This window comes from Platichthys flesus, chromosome 12 (genome assembly GCF_949316205.1).
Source record: "Platichthys flesus chromosome 12, fPlaFle2.1, whole genome shotgun sequence".
Classification (NCBI taxonomy): Eukaryota; Metazoa; Chordata; class Actinopteri; order Pleuronectiformes; family Pleuronectidae; genus Platichthys; species Platichthys flesus.
Window position 1 is genome coordinate 13,111,257 of NC_084956.1, and position 23,311 is coordinate 13,134,567.

A 23,311-nucleotide genomic window follows, 5' to 3' on the forward strand; every position below is an offset into this window, starting at 1 on the left:
TACACCGCAGCGTGTACGTCAGGGACACACCTGAAATAAAGTGGATTCACTTGGTCTGAGGTTTTTTTCGATCACATCTTTATAAGACACCTCATTAGCTTCACACTACAAACCCTATGGGGGGGGGGATGTTTTTTGAGAGAAGATTCCAGATTCATTCACTAGACTGGCACTCAGTAGAGCTCAACAGAGCCGTATAGGTTCAACTCTGATCCATGCAGCTTCCCTCTACCAAGTTGTGTGGTTATTGGTCCAGTAGTTTATTACAAAAACCTGTTAACTGACAAATCACAGATGAAACATAACCTCCTTAGCAGAGCTAATGAAACCTCCACCCATTTATCAAGGAAATGTCCCAAACATTAATAATTATAAGAAACACAACAGGAAATTAAAAGTAGAATATCTAAATAGTTTACGGTTAAAATATCTGTTGGTCGACTTACCAATTGATTTATTTAAAGCTAATTTTCCCCTGCTACTAAGTCTATAGGGTTTTTATATTGTTTTATTTACATTGTATATATATATGGTTATTTTCGTCGTGCACTGATTGCTGGTTGTACATCAAATTGCCCTTGAAGGATATTAAAGATTTTCTTTTATGAACAACTTTAGTTAATCACAAGCTGCACAAACCAGCTTGTGATTAACCCAAGCAACCAGCAGGGGGCAGCCTCAGGACATCTGAGCAGACTGTGATTCTTATAAGGCGTCTGAAGACAAGGTTAGAAAAGTACTGGGTTATTCTCTAATAATAGGTTTTTAAAGTATGTTAAATCATCCAGTATCTAAAAGCCAAAAATATAAAAGTAACTTTTAAGTAAGGCTGTCAAATATATGTAGTAAAGTAGAAAATATTTTCTTTGAAGTGTTTATCAAAACAAGATAAAATGACACGAACACACACGCACGATAATGTGTCCATCTTGTTATAATGCTTAGTTCCTCATGGCAATCATCAGGCGATGTAGCTTAGTTGGTAGAGAGTACGTTCTCTGATACGGTAGACCCAGGTTCGATTTTTACACACTGTCTGATAAAGATTCCTACAGTAAAGGCAAGGGGTAGTGATGGACAAGGTTTTCATCTCACTTTCCACCTTAAAACTAGGAAATGAACTGAACTATGAACTAGTTCAGAATTTAAATGGTGAACTATGAACGTGAACTATTCATGTTTACTTGTATGAACTGAACTTTGAACTAGTTCATGAGAGGTGTGAACTTGCAAAACACTGTCTGTCTGTCTGTCGATATATCTATCCCATCGAGCTGTATTCATCTATCTAATTCCCAACTCTCGCGAGACTTGAAGTTGACGTAGGCGGAAGTTTACATTCCTGAGTAAAACGTGTTGCCCATGGCCGCTGGCTGTGAAGCCGGTTCTCTGTTACTCTCTGTAGCAGCTCCCTGTCATGTCTTCAGTGTTAATAGACGCGGTTCTCTCCAGCTCTCCAGACTATGACCGCCTCTTCGAGTCCTTGTCCTGGCCGAGTGAGTCGTGTCCGGGGCCGGAGCGGGTGGAGGCGCTGACTGCTGTCATCTCCGGTCTCGGTCCACTCCTGGAGGACTCGGACTCGTCTCCGTTTACATCCGAGAAGAGACGACACATTCAGGGTAAAATCGAGTCTGTTATCTGGACGCGGTGCCTGCCTCTCCTCGGCACAATATCGGCACAAGAAGCCGGTGAAGCCGCGCGGGGCAGCAGGGAGAGCACGGCCGCTGCCTGTCGGCTTCTGAGCGCCTGCATCCCGCTGTGTAACGAGGCTGTACCGGGGCGAGTCGCTCGGTACGTGCTGCCGTGTCTGCAGCGGTCAGAGGAGGAGCCGGGGCGACTCAGTGTGGAGGTGTCCGGTGAAGTCATGGCTGCCCTCGTTCCAGCCCTGTCAGCGGATGAGCAGCTCACTCTCAGCACCGCGTCCGCTGCCGTGTCCTGCGTGAAAACCCTCCCCGATGCGCGGCTCTGCAGGGTCACGGTCCGGCTGCTCCTGACGCTGCTGAGCTGCTGCGGCGGTGCCGGGAAACAACGCGTCCTCCAGTCGATCCTGGACGACCTGAGCTTCTGGCACCACGCTGACCGCACACCGGTGGTCACAGAGCGGGCCCTGCTGTGCGTGACCGCCGTGTCAGACCACCTGCTGGACCCTCACAGTCCGGACTCCCCCTCCGGTGAGGCCGACCCTCGTCTGCGCGTCCAGTTCTGGAGGATGGTTCAGGACGGGCTGACGCATCGGGACAGCGTGTCCCGTAAGAGGGCCTTGTACCTGCTGAAGAGGTGCGTGGCCCTGTCGGAGCAGCAGCAGGTGGACTGTCCCCTCTCTCCATCAGATGAAGGTAAAAGCTTTGATACCAACTTTAACTTATCTATTCAATTCTGGCTTGTTTTTCTTACTGGTCTTCATATTGTTGCAGGTGAGGTCTTGTTCAAATGGGCCCCTAGCAGGAGCGGGCTGCTCAAGGAGTTCTGGGAGGACTATGCTCTGGTGATGGAGACCCTGGAGGAGAACCAGGTAGAGGATCGGTTGGATCACCGCAACCGATAGAGGACATGGTGGTGGCACTCTCTCATCCTGCTGCTCTCCTTTTCCTCTGCAGGTCCATGTCGTCCGGCCTGTTCTGAACAGAATAGACACGTTGATCCAAACAACACTGAATGATAGTCAAGGTAACATTCAAGTTCATCAGACTGTTGTGCCACTCCGTCACTGATCTTAATGAAATGGCTGCTGATGTTGCTGATGACACGACAGAAAAACTGAGTCAAGCAAAGACACAACTCCTTCAATAAAAATCCTGAGGGAGCAGAATTGAAGAATGGTTTCTTATTGTTAGAGCTTTATTACAGCGTCAACATTCAAATAGTAATGAAAGTGTCGTTTTGCAATACATTTGATTACATGTAAAAGTAGGATTCCATGTATTTCTTTGATTAAACTATTCAGTGGTTTTGTCTGAGCCCATCAGCATAGAAGTGCATTGTTATTTTCTATGTACCCGACTGTGCCCCTATCACTAACTGCTGTAAGAGGTAAAGTGCCATTTCAGATAAATAATGATTTCTCAGCAATGACCAAAAAAACAAAGATGAAACATTACAGAGCTTGCACGTTCACCCCATTGTTTTTTCCACATTAAAGTCTCTATATGTCTGATGATGTTGTGGCTTCAGGTCAAGGCCTCTTCCACCCATCCTGGCTGCTGTGTGTTTACCAGCGGATGTTCCACAGTGAGAATAAATCCTTGATGAGAGAGGGAGTGTGTCACCTGCTCGAGCTGCAGGTCCTCGGACAGCCGGCCTTCGCTTTGGCCTTTTCTCAGGTACAGGCCCAGACACTTATCCAGTGGCATTCAGGCTTATTCATGCACTTTCAATGAAATACATTTGTTCATTAAGGTTTTGTCTTCTTTTGTTTTCTCAGTTCATCGTTGGGCCTTTGATGGATGTTCTGTCGGAAACGTCACTCTTCCACAGGTGAGGTTTTACATCACTGCAGGTGTTGGTGTGTTTTTAAGTTGTTGTTTTTTCCAGCAGTATTCATCAAATCCACCTTCTGCCGGCATTTAGGTCAGTTGGGCAAAGTGTAGGAGACTGTCCTGAGCTGGGGGCTAAGCTCCAAGTCTTCATGGTCACCTTCTTCAGTAGCCTACCACTAGAGAACAGAGGTACAGGAAAACAGAAGCCACAGAGCATGCTCCCAATTCTCGTTGCCTGAAACCCTCTCCACCTCTGACTGTTGTGTTTTCTTTGTCAGGCTGTGTGTTGCTGCAGCTGATTCAGCAGCTGGGCTCGAAGCACTGGTGCGCCGTGCCCCTCCTCTTCCTCTCCCAGGCTCTATCAAAGCTCCCTCCCAGTCCCGTGCTGGGGATCGACGGACTCACAGCTCTGAGGTTCCTCATCACAGTTCCACTCACTCAGACCAGCTCCCAGCAGGTCATTCTGGATGCACCTGTTCAAATTGTCTGTGGTTTGTTACAGGGAGGTGCTGTGCTGCACAATGATCACACATCAACCGCTGTTAAGAGGAGCAGCCCAGTGCTTCCTGCTGAACAGCGCCCTCTCTTTCACAGACGTGGTAAGACACAAACAGTGTATTTAAAAAAAAAAAATCTATCTTTTAACATTAATTGATCCGAGCTCTTTACTGCTGGTTTCACATATTCAACATCTGAAGCTCTGAATGTACGAAGTTCTGGTATTGAAGTGTCTTTTTTTCAGAGTGCAGTGAGCTTAGATGACTTCTTTAGTTTCCTGATGAATTTCCGTGCAGACGAGTCACTGTGTAGAGGGACGCAGATCTGGAGTCAGGTACTTTGCATCAGACACTCAACACCAACATTTCACATGAATCATTTTACGGTTGACTCATTTGCAGTCTGTGACACCACTGCAGGTGTGCGTCTGGCTGTCGAACAACGAAGGCAGTTTCAAGCCCAGGATTGTGGGTGACGGTGAATCCACTGGTGCCGCATCAAAGAAAGAAACTGTCAGACGCTACGTTGAAGGCGAGATCCAGGCGTATCTCAGAGTTCCAGCCAGCACAGGTGAGGCTGAATTGAAGCACTCGGTTAAGTACATTCCTCCACCAGGGTCCTTAAAGTCAATCAAGTCATATCAAATTGTGCCGATTCATTTACCCAAAAATTAGCAGGTACATGCTGTTTTTTAAATTGGCTTTAGAGGCTAAAAAAATATTTTAACTCTTTTCCCCTTTGCCTTTAGAGGAGTTTACCTTTTCTTTTTTTTCCTGGCACGATGTTTGATTTCTTGACTGAGGAGCTCTCTCACCTCACTGTCTCGCCAACAGTCCCTTCAATTCAATCAAGTCAGACCAAATTGCACACACTCATAGAAATCACTCACCTAAATTTGCCAGATTGTTTCTCATCAAGATCAATTTTTCACAAGAAAAATGTGAAAATGTAAAAAAAATTGAATATCTCGCAATGCAAGAGACTAATGGAAGATTACTGGATTTCGAGTTTGATCGGATCTGTGCCAAAATTGTATGGTTCTTTCTTTCTTGTTCCGTCCACGTTTTGAGGAAATCTGATCTGTAGTTTATGCAAAATCCTGCTGACAAACAAACAAACCGAGGTGATTAAATCAAAAAGTCGATCTTTAGGTATAATTACACTTTTCACCGTCATGTAAAGTCAGTTGTGTTGCTCCGCAGGTCAGACTGAGATGTTACCTGACTCCAAAGAGGCGGACAAGTTGGCCAGGGCCATTCTGCTGTGTGTGGACATGGAGAAGAGTCAGCCACCCCAAGACCTCAGTAAAACTCTGGAGTCATTACTCTCGCCTCTGCTGGAAACCCTGAGCAGAGTCAGCACCAACATTTACCTTCCTCTGCGCAAGAGCGACAAGAGCCTGCAGCTTGTGCTGCGGCTGCTGCAGCTTGAACGATCACCAAGAAGTCAGGCTGTCGGAGGAGAGCAAGGTTTGTGAGGATTACACTGATTTATTTCCGTGGCTGTTCATAAATATGTAGTAGGTCAAGCTGAGGGATACGATACGAGTGTTAGAGCCACAGAAAAAACACAGAATAAAGTCATAATTTATGGAGCCACTCTGGAGTGAGTAACGTTCACCTCCTCTCACTCTGCTCTTCACAGGCGATAGGGTGAGCATTGCCATGGAGAAGCTCATTTTTCAACTTGCGGATCCAATCCAGGAGTTTATCTTGAGGCGGCTGTGTGGGGAGCTGCAGGAGGTAAACAGCAAGTCGAGCAAGTCACCATCGCTGTAATTAGCACCGAGGCCTCCAGCTCTAACATGTGCTTTTTTTCTTTTTTTTTTCAACAGCTATTTGACGTGGAGCGGGCAGACCTGTATCTGAGGGTCCTGAGGCAGCTGCTGGTCATGTCTCATTCCGCGACACAGCACCACCATAAAGTCCAGCAGAGTGATTTCTCTAAACTCATTAAGCACAGCCTCAGGGTCCTGCAAGAAACAAGCTCGCAGGTTCAAACCCCCTTCAGCAGCCAGGGACTTCATACATCAGTTTGATCATAAGTGATTGCTTAATTATGTTTTTTCCTCATTCCTAGATCCCATCTGTGGAACACCAGGTAGCTAAGGCAGTTGCTATGGCATCCCTGGCCACGGTTTGTGATCTCATGGAGCAGGAAGTGATGGACAGGAGATCAGAGGCCATTTCTGCTCTGAAAGATCTGAATGACTTCTTCTACAGTTCACCTTCTTCTACCTCCCAGAGTCCGTCGTCTCTGGGAAACTTCAATGTACGTCTGCTGAAACCACACACAGGAGACTGTTCGAGGTTTGTGGAAACCTTTTTCGATATTAGAAGTGTCTAACTTTGGCTCAAGAACAATATCCAGCATAAATATACAATGGCTCTAAGAAACATGAACGTAATAAACAGGTTTCTTCTCTGGGCAGTGATCTAGGTGTGCAGGGGCCTCTGCTGCAGGACTGGGGACGTGTCGCTGCCAATTTTTTGCGGGACCAGTGGATTTGTCTTAACTTCCTGGTTAAGGCTGTTGAGATTCCCGACAATTCCAGAGCACCAGAAGCTCTCAAAGCCGCTTTGAGCTGCAGCATGGAGGCCCTGGCCCTGCTGCCCAGCGACCTGGTGCTGCCTGTGCTCGCCTTCATGGAGACGGTGCTGCCAAAAGTGAGTCCCAGTTAATTTTGGGGAAATTTACGGAACTGAAATGAGGTGTGTAATATGAATAATTTTTTGAAAAAACGAAGGTAAAATCTGATGAACTGTGTGGTTTGGTGACGTTTTGATCCCAGTTGCTGATGGATGAGGAGGCGCTGTGTGTGGAGGCTGTGGCTCTGAGCTGGGAGCTGGTTCAGGGACTCAGCACGAATGCCCATGACTTCTGGCCGGCCCTGAGAGGCTTCGTCTCATTGGCTTTCCACCAGAATGTGCTCCTGCTGTCACACACTCGGGCTCTGACACTTGTGGCCACGTTGAAACAGGTAAATCAAGACCTGGATGCTCCTGTGAATTGCTCTTAAATACGTTCTCCATATGTATATACTCATGTGTGGATGTGTGATTTATTTAGATTTCCACTGAGCTGATCGAGCTGTCTCAGTCAAAAGTTGGCGTGTTGGGAGTCCTGCTGCAAGACTGCTGTCAGACGTGGCTGCCCACAGACGGCGGCAGCGGCGGCGACCAGGATGACACAGCGTTTTGTAGCGTTTTCAGCCACATGGACATTCTCACTGAGGCCTGTGTGTATGGACCAGTTTTCAGGAGAGACCAACGGTAACTGTTGACAGCATTTCTCAGAAGTGTTGTTTTATTTGTGTTTTTTTTATAACTGTTTTGTTTATTTCAAAGACTCGTACAGGATGTCCAAACGTACGCGGAGCAGCTTGGTGAAAATGTCGTAGTTACAAGGTGAGCGGACGTCTTCTTAGCTGTAATGTGTGAGAGGTTGCTCCAGTGTGGCTGTAATTTAAAGGACTGCCACTAGAGGTCCCTGCTGCTGTGCAGATTTTTTCTCAGTTCTGTCTCCCGCTCTAATTTTCCAGTGATAACAGGGATGATCAGTTCCCTCGCACATGTGTATTGGCGTTCCTCAGCCGCCTCGATCCCTCAAATCCGCAGCATGGAACAGTGATGGAGGATCTAGTGATGGCTTTGTTGAGAAAGGTAGGTGATTACTCTGAGAATGAGTGCCACAACGCTAGTAACAATGTTTTGCCAATGTCAGAAAATAACTTCATGATCATATATCCCAGCATCCCAGTATGACCATGTTAAGATGACACATCCTCACTGGAACTTTGAATCCCTAACCCTAACCCTAACCCTTTAAGGAACTTAGTCCTATCTTGAAATCTCATTCCTTAATCTAATATTTTGGTTTCTTATCTTAAACAAGTAAAGTGAAACATCAGCCAAACGAGAAGTACTTTGTCTTTGATGTGTTAAGTTTATCATCAGTTGCAACTAATTTAACAACAATTTAAAACCAGTGTCCGTCTCCACTTCACCCCCCCCCCACCCCCCCCTGCAGGATAACGACATATCAAAGTCAAAAGTGCGTTACTATAGCAACTCCCTGCAGCATCGTGTCAAAAACAGAGTGTGGCAAACGCTGCTGCTCTTACTGCCCAAACTCCGAGAGGTGAGAGGACTACACTCAACCTAAGAATCTTACAGGTAATAAGGAATCAGTTAGTAACTGACTGAGTGTCTGTGTGTGTCTGTGTGTGTGTAGGACTTTGTCTCCACTTTGCTGAACCATGTCTTTGAAGCTGGATTCTGCAGTAACCAAGCTTCAGTCAAGTACCTGATCGAATGGATGATGATTCTAATCCTCACTCAACATCCACAACACATGGACCGATTCTGGGCCTGTTTCAACACGGTGAGCATCCACTCTGGACACCGGTGCACCAGAAACTACCGTAATCTTAGTGAGACTGTAAAATGATTTAACAATGACCGTTTTCTTTACAGGATCAAGAAAAGACCAAGACAAGCATCTGCACCTTCCTGTCAGTCCTGGTCCACTTCAACATCATCATTCCTAATCTTAAGGACAAGGTAAACCCAATGAGTTTCACCATTTATACAGCATTATTGTTCTTCATCACCTCTTCATCAGATCCCTCCATCTTTGTGTTTTAAGGCAGCGCAGTTGCGTACAGCGTTGAACATCATCCTCCAGTGGTGTTTCAACCATAACTTCAGTGTGCGCCTGTATGCCTTACTGGCCCTTAAGAGGGTGTGGACCTTGGCAGAAGAAGGGGCAGATGGTTTGGGGGGCCTGTCCGCTGTGATCAAGACCTGTTTGAACCAGGCTGAGGCCATGCAAACCACTGGGTGAGCACATGGCATGTTCAATATAAAAAAGAAAAGCTGACTGTAGTATGCTAATGAATTGATTTTTTGTCTTGCCCTTTAGAAACGCCAACAAAAACTGGAAAAGGATCCATGAGCACTTCTTCTTCGGTGCCTTTCACCCTATCAGAGATTACAGCGCAGAGGTTTGTTTTTGCTGAAAACGAAAAGTCTTGGAATCAATTTGATTTTCACATTTCTGAGGTAACACGATGCAAAGTAACTTTTTCATACTCCTCTCTCCAAGACCATATTCTGCACCTTTCCCAGTCTGTCGGAGTTGGCTGACGACGAGTGGATTCCAGCGTGGAAGTTTGAGAAACTGACGTGTTTCCCTGACACTCCATCTCTCCCTGTGAGAAATCCTGTTCAGGATCTGAGCCAGCTCCAGCCAGGAGACTGGATCCAGCAGGACAAAAGTACAGTAGCACCAGCAAAACTACTTGTTTGTATCACACAATAAAAGGGGAGATGTGAAGGTATCATGGTGTTGTGTCACCCAGCTGAGCAGGATAAGGAGGAGCGCTGGGCCGAGGTGCAGAAGAAGATCACTCCCTGGAGGTTGGGGATCCAGGAGCAGGAACCCGAACTTCAGTTGGCTCCCCCGCAGAGGGCCGCTCGACTGGGCAAACTGCACGGCGCCCTGCTGGTGGTGGCCTCGCTCATAGACAAACCCACCAATTTAGGAGGTCAGGAGCAGCACAACACGTTATCTAATACATCTGTAACACCAAAATTAGTGTTTAATTTAAACTCCACAAAAAACCATTAACATTTTCCCCCATTGACAGTAGAGAAGTTTGCCTTCTTGTTTTTTTTTTTAGTAGGTTCACCTGGGGACTCATTTCCATCACTGCCGATCGTAAACGACTGATACTCTTGTCGACTGCAGATTCCTTTTACTCGGGAGTGAATGCTGATTGTATCCATTCCCAATGTAGACAAAACCAGATGTTAGTGGTTGTTTATTCAGAAAATACAGTTCATTTTAAGTTTTCACGATGACGACTTGGGCAAAGACTCGGCTTCAATTAAAAAACAAATCAAGTCTTTATAAAGGAAATCCCCAGCTCACATCAGCTCTGCAAATGTATGTTTTTTTGTGTCTGGCGATAAGAAGCCGAATCAATTAAAATGTGTTTACAGAGGAAAAACCCATTTTCAAAACCAATATTGATACTGTGTGATGTAAGCAAGGACATTTTGTGTGGATGTTCTGATAATGTTTTACTTTTATTCATTAAAGGTGCAGCTTTTTTATATCTGTCTGTGCCCACGATGACCAGTATCTATTTAATGTTGAGTCATGGTTGCCACAGAAGACCCGGGCCTCAAATGGTCTCAGTGACCCCTGAGCTTTCATAGTAGACAAAGTATCCTCACTTATGTGATTCACTCATTTCTCTTCATGTGTCGCTGTTCTAGGTCTGTGCAGGACCTGTGAGATATTCGGTGCCAGTGCACTGGTTCTGGATAGCCTCCGCCACATCGGGGATAAACACTTCCAGGCCCTGAGCGTCTCGTCTGAGCTCTGGCTTCCTCTCTTAGAGGTAAATTGCATAAAGTGATGTGGCATTTCACCCCTGCAATTATGATGTCCACTCTGTCTTTATATAACTCCTTCTCACAGTGGGGTATGGACCTGAGAAGTGTGTGATTTGACCTGGTTAGCTCAGGGTTAAAATTGTGTCAGTCAAGATTAACATCAACTGCCAGCAGCAGCCGGAACAGCTGGATACCGACGCTGCAGTTCTCCTAATGGCACTCTGTTCTGCTGCCACAGAGAAAACTGTTACACGTACAATGAAGATCTTTCTTGCAATTACAAGAAGGCATTTTTTGTACGTGTTTCAGTTTCAGGCCCTTCACTTTTGTTATACACTGCAAAGCCTTAATAAAAGATTTAGATTTATAAAAAAAAATATATGTTGGTAAATGCTTCTTCCTCTTGAACTTTACCAAACCTACCTATCTTTTTTTTATTTTTTATATTTATGGCTCCAGTGCAAGAACCACTGAAATGGAAAGGGGCAGTAACCCAAAGTCCAAGTTCCCAAAATTATTCTAAATGTTCAATTTGAACTCGAAGGAAACACCTGAAAGCAGCTGATCTGATTTTTCATCATCAACATGGAGCAGAAAAAGTAATTTTGATTATTTCAATGTGCAAACCTGTGTCTGATTTTCATGTATATTCCGTATATAAAGATGAACGTTATCGGAGTTCTTGAAAAGTGAAGCCAAAGCATCTGGTCGCCACCTGGTGGTTGGCAGCATTATAGATCAAAAACCCCGCCTCCTCTATGTAAGGGGCCCGGGACATAGAAAGTCATTGTACAGTCATTTTCGTTGTTATCACCCTGATATATGTTCAAGTCTTACATTTTCCAATTGGTTTTCATTCATTATTTGATCCTATAAAACCTATTATTAAACATAACCTGTATCTGTCCACCAGGTGAAGCCCTTGGAGCTGACTGACTTCCTGCAGGTGAAGAAGAGCGAAGGCTACTGTATTGTTGGAGTGGAGCAGACCGCCAACAGTCAGAGTCTGCAGGACTATCAGTTCCCTGAGAAGTCTCTCTTACTTCTTGGGTATGACCTCTTTATATACAGGCTTACTCTTAGCGAAAGCCATAAAAATGCTTTTTCCACCGACCATTAGTGCATAAATGCATGCACGCCTCTGCTTTCCCATGCCCTTGTGACTCCCACATAGATAAAGGTTTGAGCTGACGAGACATATTAATTGTTATCTCACCGATTTAGAGCGTTTCCCCTGCGGTATCTGCACCTTTCCTCCCCGCGCGGAACCTGTCGGGGCACGCCGCGCTGTAATTGGCTCTCCCTGAGGACAAGGGTTCATGGAAATGAATTACACAAACCAATACAAGCAGTGTGATGACTGCCACTAAAAAAACCCTGAACCTTTTATCTAGTTCAGTTCGTGACGCGGCCCTGTGGTCCATGTGACCCAGACGAGTCATGTAGTCATTTAGAAATCCACATTACGGTAATTATAAGCAAACAGTGGCTGCATGACTCACTCCTCACCGAATGTGTACGGGGGTTGTGCAGCTGGCCCGGCGCAGAGAGAGGGATCATATTTATTGCATCTGTGTAGGTGTCTTGTTTTGTTTTAACTTGTGAGGTCACAAAGGCGTGAGCTGCGCTGTTAACTCAAACGCCCCATGTGTGAACGGAATCTGGAGGGCTTTCACAGCTGTGTGCACGCAGCACCGCCCTGCCTCTAATCTCTCATCAGGTGGCTATTATCTCACCCAGTTGCACTCGAGATAAATGTTGCTCATCAAATCACGCTTCCTCGCTGCACGGCGCCCCCTCTGTGGACCCGCTGAATGCCCAAACTCGTTACCGCTTTATGTTTGCCTTGCATGGCCCACACTGCCTGAGCTCAGTATATGCTCAGTTGATTACAGTTTGAATTACTCGTGAGTCATCACGAGAAAATGAAGGACTAACTTTGCTATTAGCAGCAGGGGCTCTTAAATTAAATCAAATGGGTAGTACCATTAAGTCGAATGAAAGCGAGAATTAAAAATAATGTTGATTTTACGGCAGAATAGACAACCAGGGTAAGATTGATACAGCAGCAGTCTGCAGATGGTTTCTCTCATACCCGAGTACATATTGGGCAGTCAGTGTGAGTATAATTATAATAATAGTAAATGATTGGTATCCTGTAATTATGTGTATTTTATTGGATTATGGATTGAGAGCAATAACATTTTATGATCAAGACTAACTAACCACACTAGGAGTGAGTGTCAGGAGGGAGGCTAAAGAGTGGCTTTCCCCCTCACATGATGCAGTGTATCACATCCAAATTTATCTAGAAAGTACAATTTCATTGAAGCTGCTCTATATCCTCTGTTGAACTGAATTCTCTCTGGAAAAACTCTTCCTCCTGACAGGACACACCATTTTCTTTTAAACTATGAATCATCTCAATGGGTACAAGGAATATTTCAACATTTTGGAAAATATCCTTTTCTTTCTGGCTGAGAGTTGGATGAAAACATTGACACCACTCTATCATGTTTGTTTCGTCATACAGATGAGACAGTGGTATCAAACTTTGCATCTGACTTTCAGGAAGAAAACAAACAAGTATTTCCCAAAATGTTACTAGCCGTAACATCCGCTTGATGGCTATTTTCCACTTTCTCTTTTTTTAGCAATGAACGGGAAGGTATTCCCGCCAACTTGCTCCAGATGTTGGACGTGTGTGTGGAGATCCCCCAACAGGGGGTCATCCGCTCCCTGAACGTGCACGTAAGCGCGGCCCTGCTCATCTGGGAATACACACGGCAACATCTCGCCTCTGGTTCAGCTGAAGTCGACGCCAAACGCAGCTGAAGGAGAAACCAGCAGTGCAGCCCTGTGGACCTGTGAAGTCTGACCTCCAGATGTTGACCGCGCTCGATCGTCTGTGGTAGCGAGCATAAGCCCATCAGCTCGGGACGTGAAGACGCTACATAGTGATTAATGGCAGGCCCGTAAGGATTTTCAGATTCTATCTCTCAGGTTTAAATGTGGTCAGCAGTCATCAGTGCTTTGCTTGTGCCTTAATGAGAGTCATCACTTCTGGTTATTACAGTGAACTATTCCTCTGGGCCTGCTGTCATGTTAATGCAGCCGGTCTTTGTGTCTCTATCAGCAGCATAAATGGAAATCTCCCGCTTTGATGAGGAAGTTTCTTGTTTATGTGAGCACTTATTATTCGCCTCAGAGCACCAGGACTGGTTCATGATGTCCTTATCCAGCAAAGTATCACACATTGTATATAAATACTGCATTTGTTTGTAGGCTTTAATACATTTCATCTCATTGTCAATGTTTTTATTGGAGTTTGTGGTTTTAAATTGCAAACGGTCGTGTTTTATACAGTTGAATAAATATAAGCTCATTCTTTGTTTTATTATTGTTTATGTTATTGTTTTTTTCTATTTGGACTAAAAGATAAACTGATTCGATTTTGATTTTCAAAGTTCAAAAGAATCTCTGATCGATGGAGCACACTGTTACCATGGCAATGTTAAACACTAACAGTAATAGAAAGTGATGTTGGCTTTGAGCGGATCCTTCAGCATTACAACACTTTGTTAGTATTCTATACACTATATGAAATGCTAAAGTCATAAATACAAGACACAAACATGAGAACACTTTAATAACAACAAGGTTACACTCAAAGAGAAAAGAACAGGAAGTGTTGGAAAAGGATCATTTGCATTGATTTATGGGATGTGTAGTTCCTTCACTCTTAAAGATTCAGTGTGTAGAATTTAGTGACATTTAGTGGTGAAGTTGCATGTTGCAAAAGGTGTTTAATTTGTCCAGTTTGGACTTCTATAAAAAACCATGGCAGTCTCCATATTGAGGACCCGCTCCCGATCTAAGTCTAAAGTATTTAAATATAAAATGGCCATTCTAGAGTAAAGAAAACAACAATTTGTACAACTTATATTCAATTTCTGCAAAAGTTTAACCTAAATCGTATACACTTGACCTTAAGGTAATTATGAACACATTATTGATAGTTGCTCCGGATCAAATGTTTCATGGTCATGACTCATCTCGTAGCTGGTCGGCCTGGTTTCATACTTAAAACTTTTCAGATTTTCTGAAACGTCAGTGGAGAAGAAGAATAAGACAGTTACTTCTGGGAAACCAGAAGATTAATAAAAGTGGGCGGTCACCAACAGGAGAGTTGAAAACTATTCCTCAGGTTGAACTCAATCCCCACACTGATGAGCTGTACCTCGTGTCCCTCCCTCAGGGAACACTAGTCATACCCATAACCTCCCGACTCACCTGGAGAGCAGATGGAGCGTCTCACTCCCGTCACTCGTTTATTTTTTCCGTCGAGTCGCGCTGGCTCGCGGCTCCACATGCGAGGACGGTAGATGTGAGTGGGGCATGGAGGAGCTGGGTGGCTCCTGGTCCGATCCCCGCTCTCCTCTGCAGACTGCGGCGGGGAACGGGAGCTGGAGCGGGGCGGCCGGACCCGTGGTGTCCGGGCGGACTCAGCTGCTGCTGGAGATCCTCATGGTGCTGATGTGTTTGGGCGCAGTGACAGGTACACGATCACCTGGTCACATCTCATGAGCTTCTAAAGCGGCAGCAGCACATATAACAAGGCGTTACTCTTTTAAAGGCCTACTGGAGATTTAGCATTGCATTTCAAATCTGAAATATTTGAAAATTATCTGACTTAAAGAACTGAAATTAATATCAATGTTCTTGCAATGGAATATTTATTTGTCGTCAGTTATCTTTTCCCACGACTTTATAGGTTACCTGATCATTATAGTAGTTTAAATGTAATGTTTTTGTGTATGACGAGTCAGGCACAATAATTTAAGCGGAAATATTATGAATATTATTAAGCATGTTGGAACTTTTCTGTGTAGAAGTATGTGGCAAAACACTTGTATACGCAGGTCATAAATAAAGTGGAGGTGAGATTCAGAATTTCATCTAAAAGATAACAAAAAAACTGCGTTATTTAAGTTGAATTTAAAAGCACATTATGACACCTGGTTGTTGCCCAAGTGTGAAAATCAGCTGATCAGGAATACAGAGTACAGTACAGATGGATTTGTGTGAACAGTATTACTTGTCTGTGTATTTGAAGGTGCAGACAAACAGTGGATCACTCTAGGGAATCATTGAATGGTGAAAGGAGATATTAGACATCTTTAGTCCAGCAAAACATTTTATTTGGTTTCCATCTGTTTGCTAATTCTTGACCTGACAGAAATACTTTTTGAAATATATTTTTCATCTCTATCTTTGCTGAAGTCTTTACCAGTTATTTACTGTTATTGAAACCACACCCCTTTGACCGTCAAACGGTCTTAGCCAATCTCGAGGCCACACTCTCACCTAACAGGGAATATCTATTGTGCTTGCAGGTATATATAGAAAACTATAACTCACACATATCAATAGACAAATGTCAAATGTGTATTGATGTCTGGCAAGTCTCGGATGACACACATGCGGGACCCGCCACTGGGCTTCAGCTCTTGGCTCAATACCTTATGTGATCCTGGTTCATTTATATGGCTTTTAAATCCTCTTCGGGAGATCTCATCCATCTCTTTTGTATTTTGGTGGTGGCAGAAATAGCAGATTTCAATAGCTGAACAATTTAATCCATAATTTACTGCATTGTACCTTGGACTCTTAACATCTTGTCTGATTTATCTAACAAAGGGTTCTCACTAAGGTCATGAGGTCAGTATTATGCAATACTTAATAGTATCATAATCAAGTTTTGAAAACTTGTTTCCTCTGATCACCACCAGTTATGAAGTCACAGTTTTACTACTCAGTAGATATTGTCTCTATTGCTTTTTAACAAATAGAAAATGTAGTGCAGAGTCCAACCTGTCTGACCTGTGTGTGTGTGTGTGTGTTTGTGTGTAGGTAATATTCTTGTCATTGCGATTGTGGCTACGACCAAGACTTTCCACTCTGTGGCGTCGGTGCTGATCATGAACCTGGCCATCAGCGACCTCCTGGTGGGAGTCGGAGTCATGCCGTTTGTCGCTCTGTCCATCATGAACCGTGGATGGGCTGATTTCTCTGTACGTCACCTCTGTTAAGTGTCACATGTCCCCCTCAGTGTCTGACATGACCTGAAGCTGACCTATCATGTTATAACACCTGTTTGCTTTTGTTCCGTGAGCGTTCACATGTTGACGTTGTGTCTCCTCTGTCTGACAGCACCTCTGTTTGTACGTGGGTTACACCTCCTCTGTGTATTGCACAGCCTCCGTCCTGACACTAGCTGCCATTGCTCTGGACCGCTACCACTCCATCATCGACTGCCTGCGCTACAGCTCCCGCTGCACCCTGTGGAGGACCGGCGCTGTGGTGCTGTGGATCTGGCTGCAGGCTCTGGTCACCAGTTGCCCTCCCCTGCTGGGCTGGAGCTCTGTCAGTTACGTGGTCCCCATGTACAGCTGTGCCGTCAACTGGGCCAGCAGTCCCAGCTACACAGCCTTTATGGCCGCCCTCTCCTTCCTCGTACCTGCGGTGGTCATCCTCTTCTGCTACGTGAGCATTGTCAAGGTGGCACGCAGCCACGCCAGGAGGATTCATACCTTAGAGGACGCTGTCCAGCGAGGCAGGAATCAGACCTCTGCCTTTGCTTCACCTCAGCTGCATCAGTGTGGGACGCTCCACAACCCCTCTTCACTGATCTACCATGTGAGTGGCCAGTTTGTGCCAGATGTCACTAGAGAAGACGGAAGCAGTATCAGCCCTGCTCTCCCTAATTCTGCTGCAGAGCAGAGTAACCCTCTATCCAGACGTCTGGTCTCCATCTTGGCTCCCAGCTCCTCCCAGCCTCCCCCTGAGAACTCCCAGCAGCACCATAACCAACACGGAGTGGTGCGTCTCTTCCTGGTCATCTCAGCCTTCTTCTTCTGCTGGACTCCTTACGTGGGTGTGGCCCTCGTTCAGGCCATGGAAACTGCTATTTCCGGCCAATCCAGCCTTGTCCCGCCCTCTGCTGTGACCTTTTCATACTGGCTGGTGTTGCTGAACTCTGACATCAATCCTCTTCTGTATGCCCTGCTTAGCAAACGTTTCCAGGGGGCTCTTCAGGGACTTAGGCAAAAAATAAGAGCACGCCTGGGAAGTGTGTTGGGCAAGGCAGGGGAGGTCAGAGCCGAGGGAGACGACTACAGGAGTAGCGACCCTTGCAGTCTGAACTCCATCCCCATCAGCCCACCATCCACCGCGGAGAGTTCAACCTGTGATGTCTCCAAGTGTTCCCCCTTCATCCTTCCTGTCTGCACGGACCTCGAACATCTTACTGACGAGCTTCTATGTAATGTCTGTCGGACTGAAAAAAACTCCTCATCTCCAGAGTATGGTGGCGACAGGAGGGTGGACAGGTTGCAGGTTCCCCCTCGGCCACAGGAGGGCAAAAGACTACCATTCTCTGCTCTGACCAGGGAGCGTCAGGCCACGTTCCTCTACGGCCAAATAACAGTGAGAGTGGAGCACGATGTGTGTTAATGATGAGTTAGTGATGCAGGAACGGTGTCTACCACATCAGACTGTGACTGCATCTTCATTATGCAGTCATATATTTTATTATTTTTATTTAACTGATAACATTTTTGGTCCTTAAATAAAAAAACTGTTTTTAAAAAAATGCCCAGAAAACTACTTTGAAACCCAAGTAGGCACATTCATGATAGTCATAACAGTCAGTTATATTTTATTTTTTTTGCTTAAGGAAACTGCTGAAATACGCAACTAATTTAAATTGGAAAAAATTACAGTGGAGAAGAAAACTTTTCCATAGATGAGGTTTTGTCCTTATTTGCTATAAAACTTTAAACTGTAATGCCATGAAAAGATCGCCTCGACTGTGATTTTCTCTTAAGAGGGGCTAAATGTTTCTTAAATGACTCTGCACTGTGTGTGGGGAGGTTGGAGAGTTTGCACTGTACTGTACATGCAGGTCCTTGACCTTCATGGTCTGGTTTAAGAGCTCACCAGCACGTAGATCCTCCCATAGAGATAGTAGATGAATGGCAGGAGATCGAAGCCAGTTTGCACCAGCCTCCAGGATGTCAGCGTTCATGATGGTTGTTGGGTCGTAGAGTCCTGGTGAACTCATAATCGAAAGATGTTCTTTTTTTTTTTTCACCAGATAAACTAATAAATTATGTCTTTTTTTATAAAGATACAGGAAATGCTCACCCCTGTTTCCCAGTGCTGGGTATTGACTATTCCAAAGTTTTATTTTGTCTGATCAACACTTCAAAACCCCCCAATTTATATGATGACTTGCACATAAGACAAGTAAAAGCATCAAATGTTGGCATTTGGCTTGAAATATGACTAAAATTATTACAAGACAACAGCAATATCCGCAGATAGATAATATAATAATCAATTGATCGACTAATCATTTCAATTTTCAGGTTTCTCAGGGTCTTTTACATTGATCAGTAATTGGAAAGAACAAGGACTGCGACACTGAGGAGGTAAACAAACCCGGAGAAGCGAATGTACTGAAAAGAATATTTAATGTATTACATGTGATTACACTTGAAGACACAGTAGATCTAACAAACCTGTCATTTATTCACGCTCATAATGATCTCTTCCTCCAATGTGATAATCATATGTTGCATCTCAGTGTAAAAATCATCATTCCTTACAAAGGTTTACATTAATGTCTAGCAATAATTCCAGAGGAATACAATATTATTATTTATTGTCATAGAGAATGACAATGGGAAACGGTGCTAATGTTCTCTATATAGCAAAACAAAGAAAAGGCAGTGAAGTGGACTCGTCAGCTGTATCCGCTCATACAGTTTGTGCATGCTCGTCCTGTAGCTGTTTCTCAAAGTTAGCCTTACCTAATCCTAACCCTAACCCGATTAAATGCAAAAAATATTTGAAAAAAGTGTCAATGATGTGTCAAGAGTTTTAAAAAAAAAAAAAAGCATCAGGGTTAAATGAGCAGAAGAAGGATAGTGAGTCTCTCTGCATGGGTCCGTCATGGCACTGTAAAAAAGAAACAAAAAAACTGATAGCGAGCCTGTGTGGTTCGAGTGATGGTCGTACATTCACAACAAGGCAGCGTGTCCACCAGAGCTCCCCGGGTCATTCATCTCGGTCGCCTCATGAAACACCACAGAAGAAAAACAGATGCTGTGAGACTTCGACGAAGAGCGGGGCTTCTCCTCCAGCTGCAGCGTGACCGCTCTGTTACTTTCCCCTAGAAATGAAATCATTTCACTTCGAACCGTCGCAAATTAGATTGTGAGCGTGGAAGGTTAAATGTGACGGGAATTCAAAGAGAGGCTCAGTGACGGCTGTGTCTGATGTTCAGAGTTATTAAAGGAGCTGTTAAGTGCTTTAAGTCTATCCTTAGATTTGGACACCTGAAGCATTGCTTTTGAAATGTATTTATTACTTGAATTACCTGCAAGGTTAATTTTTGTTTGCTGCCAGCGTCTCGGTAACAGGAAACGTGAGGCAAACGCTTCAGGGATGGACACTCACAAATATTTGACTAAACAAAGCTCAACCTTGTCATGCATTGAAAACGCATGAAACACTGGCTTCAGATCTGTCGTGACCAAGCTGCAGAACTGAGCGATGGGTGTCGGCACTGACGGAGCGGGAGTTCAGCCCCGGGAAAGCACAGAACCACAGGCGGCCAATCAGTGTGTTCAGAAAGGACCAGAACTCTTCTCCTGGACGCGCAGGGCGAGGTGTCGTGAAAGCATCTCCGGCTCAGATTGATCCTCAGATGCCCCGACAGGTCCCTTCACACCAGATGAGCCCATCGATGCTCCACATGCTCCAGGACACAGGAGGTGTGACACACAGCTATGTACAGTGCACGAAAGGCAGGTATTTGTCAGAAGTTTACACCTGAGGGGTCACGCTGCAGGGCCTCCCCTTTTTGTTTTCAGGCATTCAGCATTTTTAGGCATGCTTCTTTGGATCGAGAATGTGTGCACTAGTGTGTGTTTGTGTGTGTGTGTTAAAGCCAGCGAGTCCACAAGGTGTGAGGCCGTCCTCGAACAAAATGTCTGTCATCAGGCAAGTTGGCAAGTTTTCCCAGGCGCAAGGGTGTAGTGAACCGATGGAATGATTTAAGAGGTACAGGAAAATCCACACATGACTCAATCAGATGTTATATCCGCTGTTGTATTTGTTTGGGGCACAAAGAAGTACAATAGATATGAGTCCATGCACCAGCTCGGGAGGACTGGACGCCAATTAAATGATATGTAATTAATTCCTCTGGCATTTCTGATCAGAGGAGAGTCCCAAAATCTTTTTGGCCAGGGAGCTGTATCCGAGAAAGCGAGGGCGGGGCATCAACATCAACAGAGGCTTAATGTGTTTCCCTCCCCTTGTCTGTGTTTGCATCGTTACACTTCGTTGGAGTCAATGTGTAAAGGTGGCAGTCCTGGCTCTTCCTCTCCAGTTGAGCCCTGTGGTGGCACCCGCCTCGACGCTGCCCTCTGCCGGCTCGTCGCGTTTGCGCAGCTTGGTGCTGAGCTGGATGATACACTGGTCCCAGTCCTCCGGTAGCAGCAGCATGAGGAAGCCCAGGCAGATGATGAACACAGCGATGAGGCGGACCGTGTTGAAATGGATTTCACATGTGTAGAGGTCCACCACTGTGAAATGAAGACAATGGATTAGTATGAGCATATTTAGGACAATATATATATATATATATATATATATATATTTTTGTATTTATTTAACAATCAAAGGTTCAGTGTGTAAGATTTAGGTGAAAGGGATCTATTGGCAAAATTTTTATACAAAATAATCTGTGGGATGTTTTCACTAGTTTTGTTTTATTTACCCCAGAATGGACCCTTTATATTTACATAGGTTTATTCAGCTGCAAGATAGAACTTCACCCCAAGATGTCACTAAACTCTACATACTGAACCTTTAAAATTTGATTAGTTAAAATCAGATACTCTATTAATCCCGAAAATGGAGAAATTAGAAGGAGGACAGTTAAAAATAGTCAAAGTAATCATTAACAAATAGAATAGAAATTATAAATACAGAATAAACAGAATATATAGTGTGAGTGCTGCACAGTTAAATGACTGAACGAGGAATTTATAGGATTACTATAAAATAGATTATGTAAGACATAAAATGAAACAAGAAGGTGGAACCGGCTTTGAAATTAAAAGTTGTCCTTTAAATATGCAGTTGGTAATAACTTTTGGAGGAAATTAAACTCCATCAAATGTAAAATGGTTTCTGGATCAATAAAATGCGTCTGAGAGAAAAGCCCAGGGACTTACTGGCATTTACAGGAACACTTAGGACGATGCCAAGTGAGATTAATGTCGGGTACGTTATCGCAATGCCAAAGTTCACCAGGACGTTGAAAGCTGAAATCAGAGCGGTAAGAAAAGCTCAGAAACTGATATTCATGTGTTAGGTTATCATTACAGTATCATGTATATGCACTGTATCGCTTCATGTGACATCTTTCCATACCAAACAGCAGGCCTGCGACCCCACAGAGGTAGGCCCAGGGGATGTTTTCCGGCGAGCCGAAGTACTCCACGTGGGTGAAATACAGGATGACCGGCACGAAGCTGATGAAGACAAAGTTGGCGCTCCCAACGATGCTCAGAAAGAGAGCGGCCTCTCCAAATTTGGCACTGCCCAGGACCATCTTAAAGAGCACCTGAGGACAGCGAAAGCAGGACGAGTGATGAATGCACAAAGCTCTGCCCCCTCAAGGAGCAAAGGAGGTACTGCGTAGGACGCACCTGCCAAGTACCTGCCCCGTCTCTGGCACTGGGCTGCTGCTGCCTGTTTATCACATTAGGCAGCAATGACAGCTGGGGCAGAGGACAACAGAGCCCCGTCAGAATATAGCTATTTATCACTTAGCCTCCTTGATCGGGACATCACAGCCTGAGGCCGGTGAGCATAACACACGTATCAATAGCTCCTCTCACTTCTGTCTCTCATTTCATAATCCTACACCGTCTTCTGCCCCGAAGTTACATAAGAAGAAAGAAGCTAGTGCTTGTTTTCTTACAAAAAATATCATTCTTCGTATATGTGATTTGCCTTTCTTTTGTTGCACTGCAGAGAAAAGAAGTATCACTTCAAGTGTGTGGAAGAACACAAGTACCTGTTCTGAACCTTCCTGTTTAGAATGTACTGTTAGCTTGACCTGTTTCACTTTTACTCTCTGTACATGTATAGAACTTAATTGACTTATAAACTATGATGCAGAATGAAATAAGAACAACTTTGTGTTAATTCTACCTGGTTTATCTGCAAAGACGTTTTTACAGTCACTGCTTCTAATGAAAATTAAGCTGAAATTGCTTTATTATTGTTCAAGTGTGTGTTTTGTAATACAAGTGAAGTTAACTAGTGTTGTTCATTTCATACATTACCAATCAGCTATTTCAGGTGTCTGTTAAACAACAATTTTCTAAAGAGGAAGTGATTCTATAAATGTGGTCTGTGTCAGTCCAATATTCACATGTTATTAATATTGAAGGTTTCACGTGTTCAAATAGAAATGCACCAAACTCTGTACTGCACTTCCTTGGGCCATAAACAACGCACATGTCGAGTGTGAAAGCGGTAGATGCAAATGAGTACCTTGTAGAGTGCGGACATCGATGCAGAGGCCACAACGAACGTAATGCCGATGACTGAGTGGCTGTGGAATCCATCGGCGTAGGTCATCATCACTATGCCGGCTATGGCCAAGATAGCAGCTACTATCTGGAGAGAGAGAGAGAAGGAGAGAGGAGTAGCATCAGTGAATGACGGATGGACGACATGCTGCTCACAGCGTGGTGATAAAGACGCTCGGGACACAGGCTTCACAGGAAAAGGCTTGTAATGGTGTAATTAGTGAGTTTTGGTTTATAGCCGGCAGATTGTTCG

At 44.5% G+C, this 23,311-nt stretch overlaps 3 protein-coding genes across 3 annotated transcripts in view; 2 read left to right on the top strand and 1 right to left on the bottom strand.

Annotated features, from left to right (window-relative positions):
• Positions 1 to 1,357: 1,357 nt before the first annotated feature.
• On the top strand, positions 1,358 to 13,769 carry tarbp1 (TAR (HIV-1) RNA binding protein 1). The gene is made up of 29 exons (XM_062401603.1): positions 1,358 to 2,336; positions 2,415 to 2,512; positions 2,598 to 2,667; positions 3,172 to 3,320; positions 3,422 to 3,474; positions 3,568 to 3,665; positions 3,755 to 3,890; positions 3,979 to 4,075; positions 4,219 to 4,308; positions 4,394 to 4,544; positions 5,177 to 5,443; positions 5,619 to 5,716; positions 5,809 to 5,967; positions 6,054 to 6,283; positions 6,406 to 6,640; positions 6,766 to 6,954; positions 7,044 to 7,246; positions 7,322 to 7,381; positions 7,516 to 7,636; positions 8,004 to 8,114; positions 8,208 to 8,357; positions 8,450 to 8,536; positions 8,622 to 8,815; positions 8,898 to 8,979; positions 9,081 to 9,252; positions 9,337 to 9,522; positions 10,259 to 10,383; positions 11,292 to 11,428; positions 13,033 to 13,769. The coding sequence occupies exons 1-29, from the start codon at positions 1,418 to 1,420 to the stop codon at positions 13,211 to 13,213; spliced, it is 4,848 nt and encodes a 1,615-aa protein (XP_062257587.1). The 5' UTR covers positions 1,358 to 1,417; the 3' UTR covers positions 13,214 to 13,769.
• A 1,007-nt stretch (positions 13,770 to 14,776) lies between these two features.
• On the top strand, positions 14,777 to 17,893 carry LOC133966567 (5-hydroxytryptamine receptor 1D). The gene is made up of 3 exons (XM_062401543.1): positions 14,777 to 14,936; positions 16,292 to 16,452; positions 16,592 to 17,893. Exons 1-3 carry the CDS (start codon positions 14,777 to 14,779, stop codon positions 17,891 to 17,893), a joined length of 1,623 nt encoding a protein of 540 aa, XP_062257527.1.
• A 1,063-nt stretch (positions 17,894 to 18,956) lies between these two features.
• The window catches only part of slc35f3b (solute carrier family 35 member F3b), a 35,278-nt gene continuing 30,923 nt past the window's right edge, over positions 18,957 to 23,311 (bottom strand). The window contains exons 4-7 of the mRNA XM_062400465.1: positions 23,021 to 23,146; positions 21,890 to 22,082; positions 21,691 to 21,780; positions 18,957 to 21,036 (exon numbers count right to left, since the gene is read on the bottom strand). Coding sequence (XP_062256449.1) covers positions 20,801 to 21,036; positions 21,691 to 21,780; positions 21,890 to 22,082; positions 23,021 to 23,146 — 645 coding nt within the window. The 3' untranslated portion in view covers positions 18,957 to 20,800. The remainder of the gene's footprint in view (positions 21,037 to 21,690; positions 21,781 to 21,889; positions 22,083 to 23,020; positions 23,147 to 23,311) is intronic.

Bases quoted from the DNA above. Each gene is read 5' to 3' on its own strand.
- LOC133966567 (XM_062401543.1), top strand. From the start codon at position 14,777: ATGGAGGAGCTGGGTGGCTCCTGGTCCGATCCCCGCTCTCCTCTGCAG. The intron at 14,937-16,291 runs GTACACGATCAC...GTTTGTGTGTAG, and splicing joins GTGTTTGGGCGCAGTGACAG to GTAATATTCTTGTCATTGCG. The intron at 16,453-16,591 runs GTACGTCACCTC...TCTGTCTGACAG, and splicing joins GTGGATGGGCTGATTTCTCT to CACCTCTGTTTGTACGTGGG.
- tarbp1 (XM_062401603.1), top strand. From the start codon at position 1,418: ATGTCTTCAGTGTTAATAGACGCGGTTCTCTCCAGCTCTCCAGACTAT. The intron at 7,382-7,515 runs GTGAGCGGACGT...CTAATTTTCCAG, and splicing joins GAAAATGTCGTAGTTACAAG to TGATAACAGGGATGATCAGT. The intron at 8,358-8,449 runs GTGAGCATCCAC...TTTTCTTTACAG, and splicing joins TCTGGGCCTGTTTCAACACG to GATCAAGAAAAGACCAAGAC.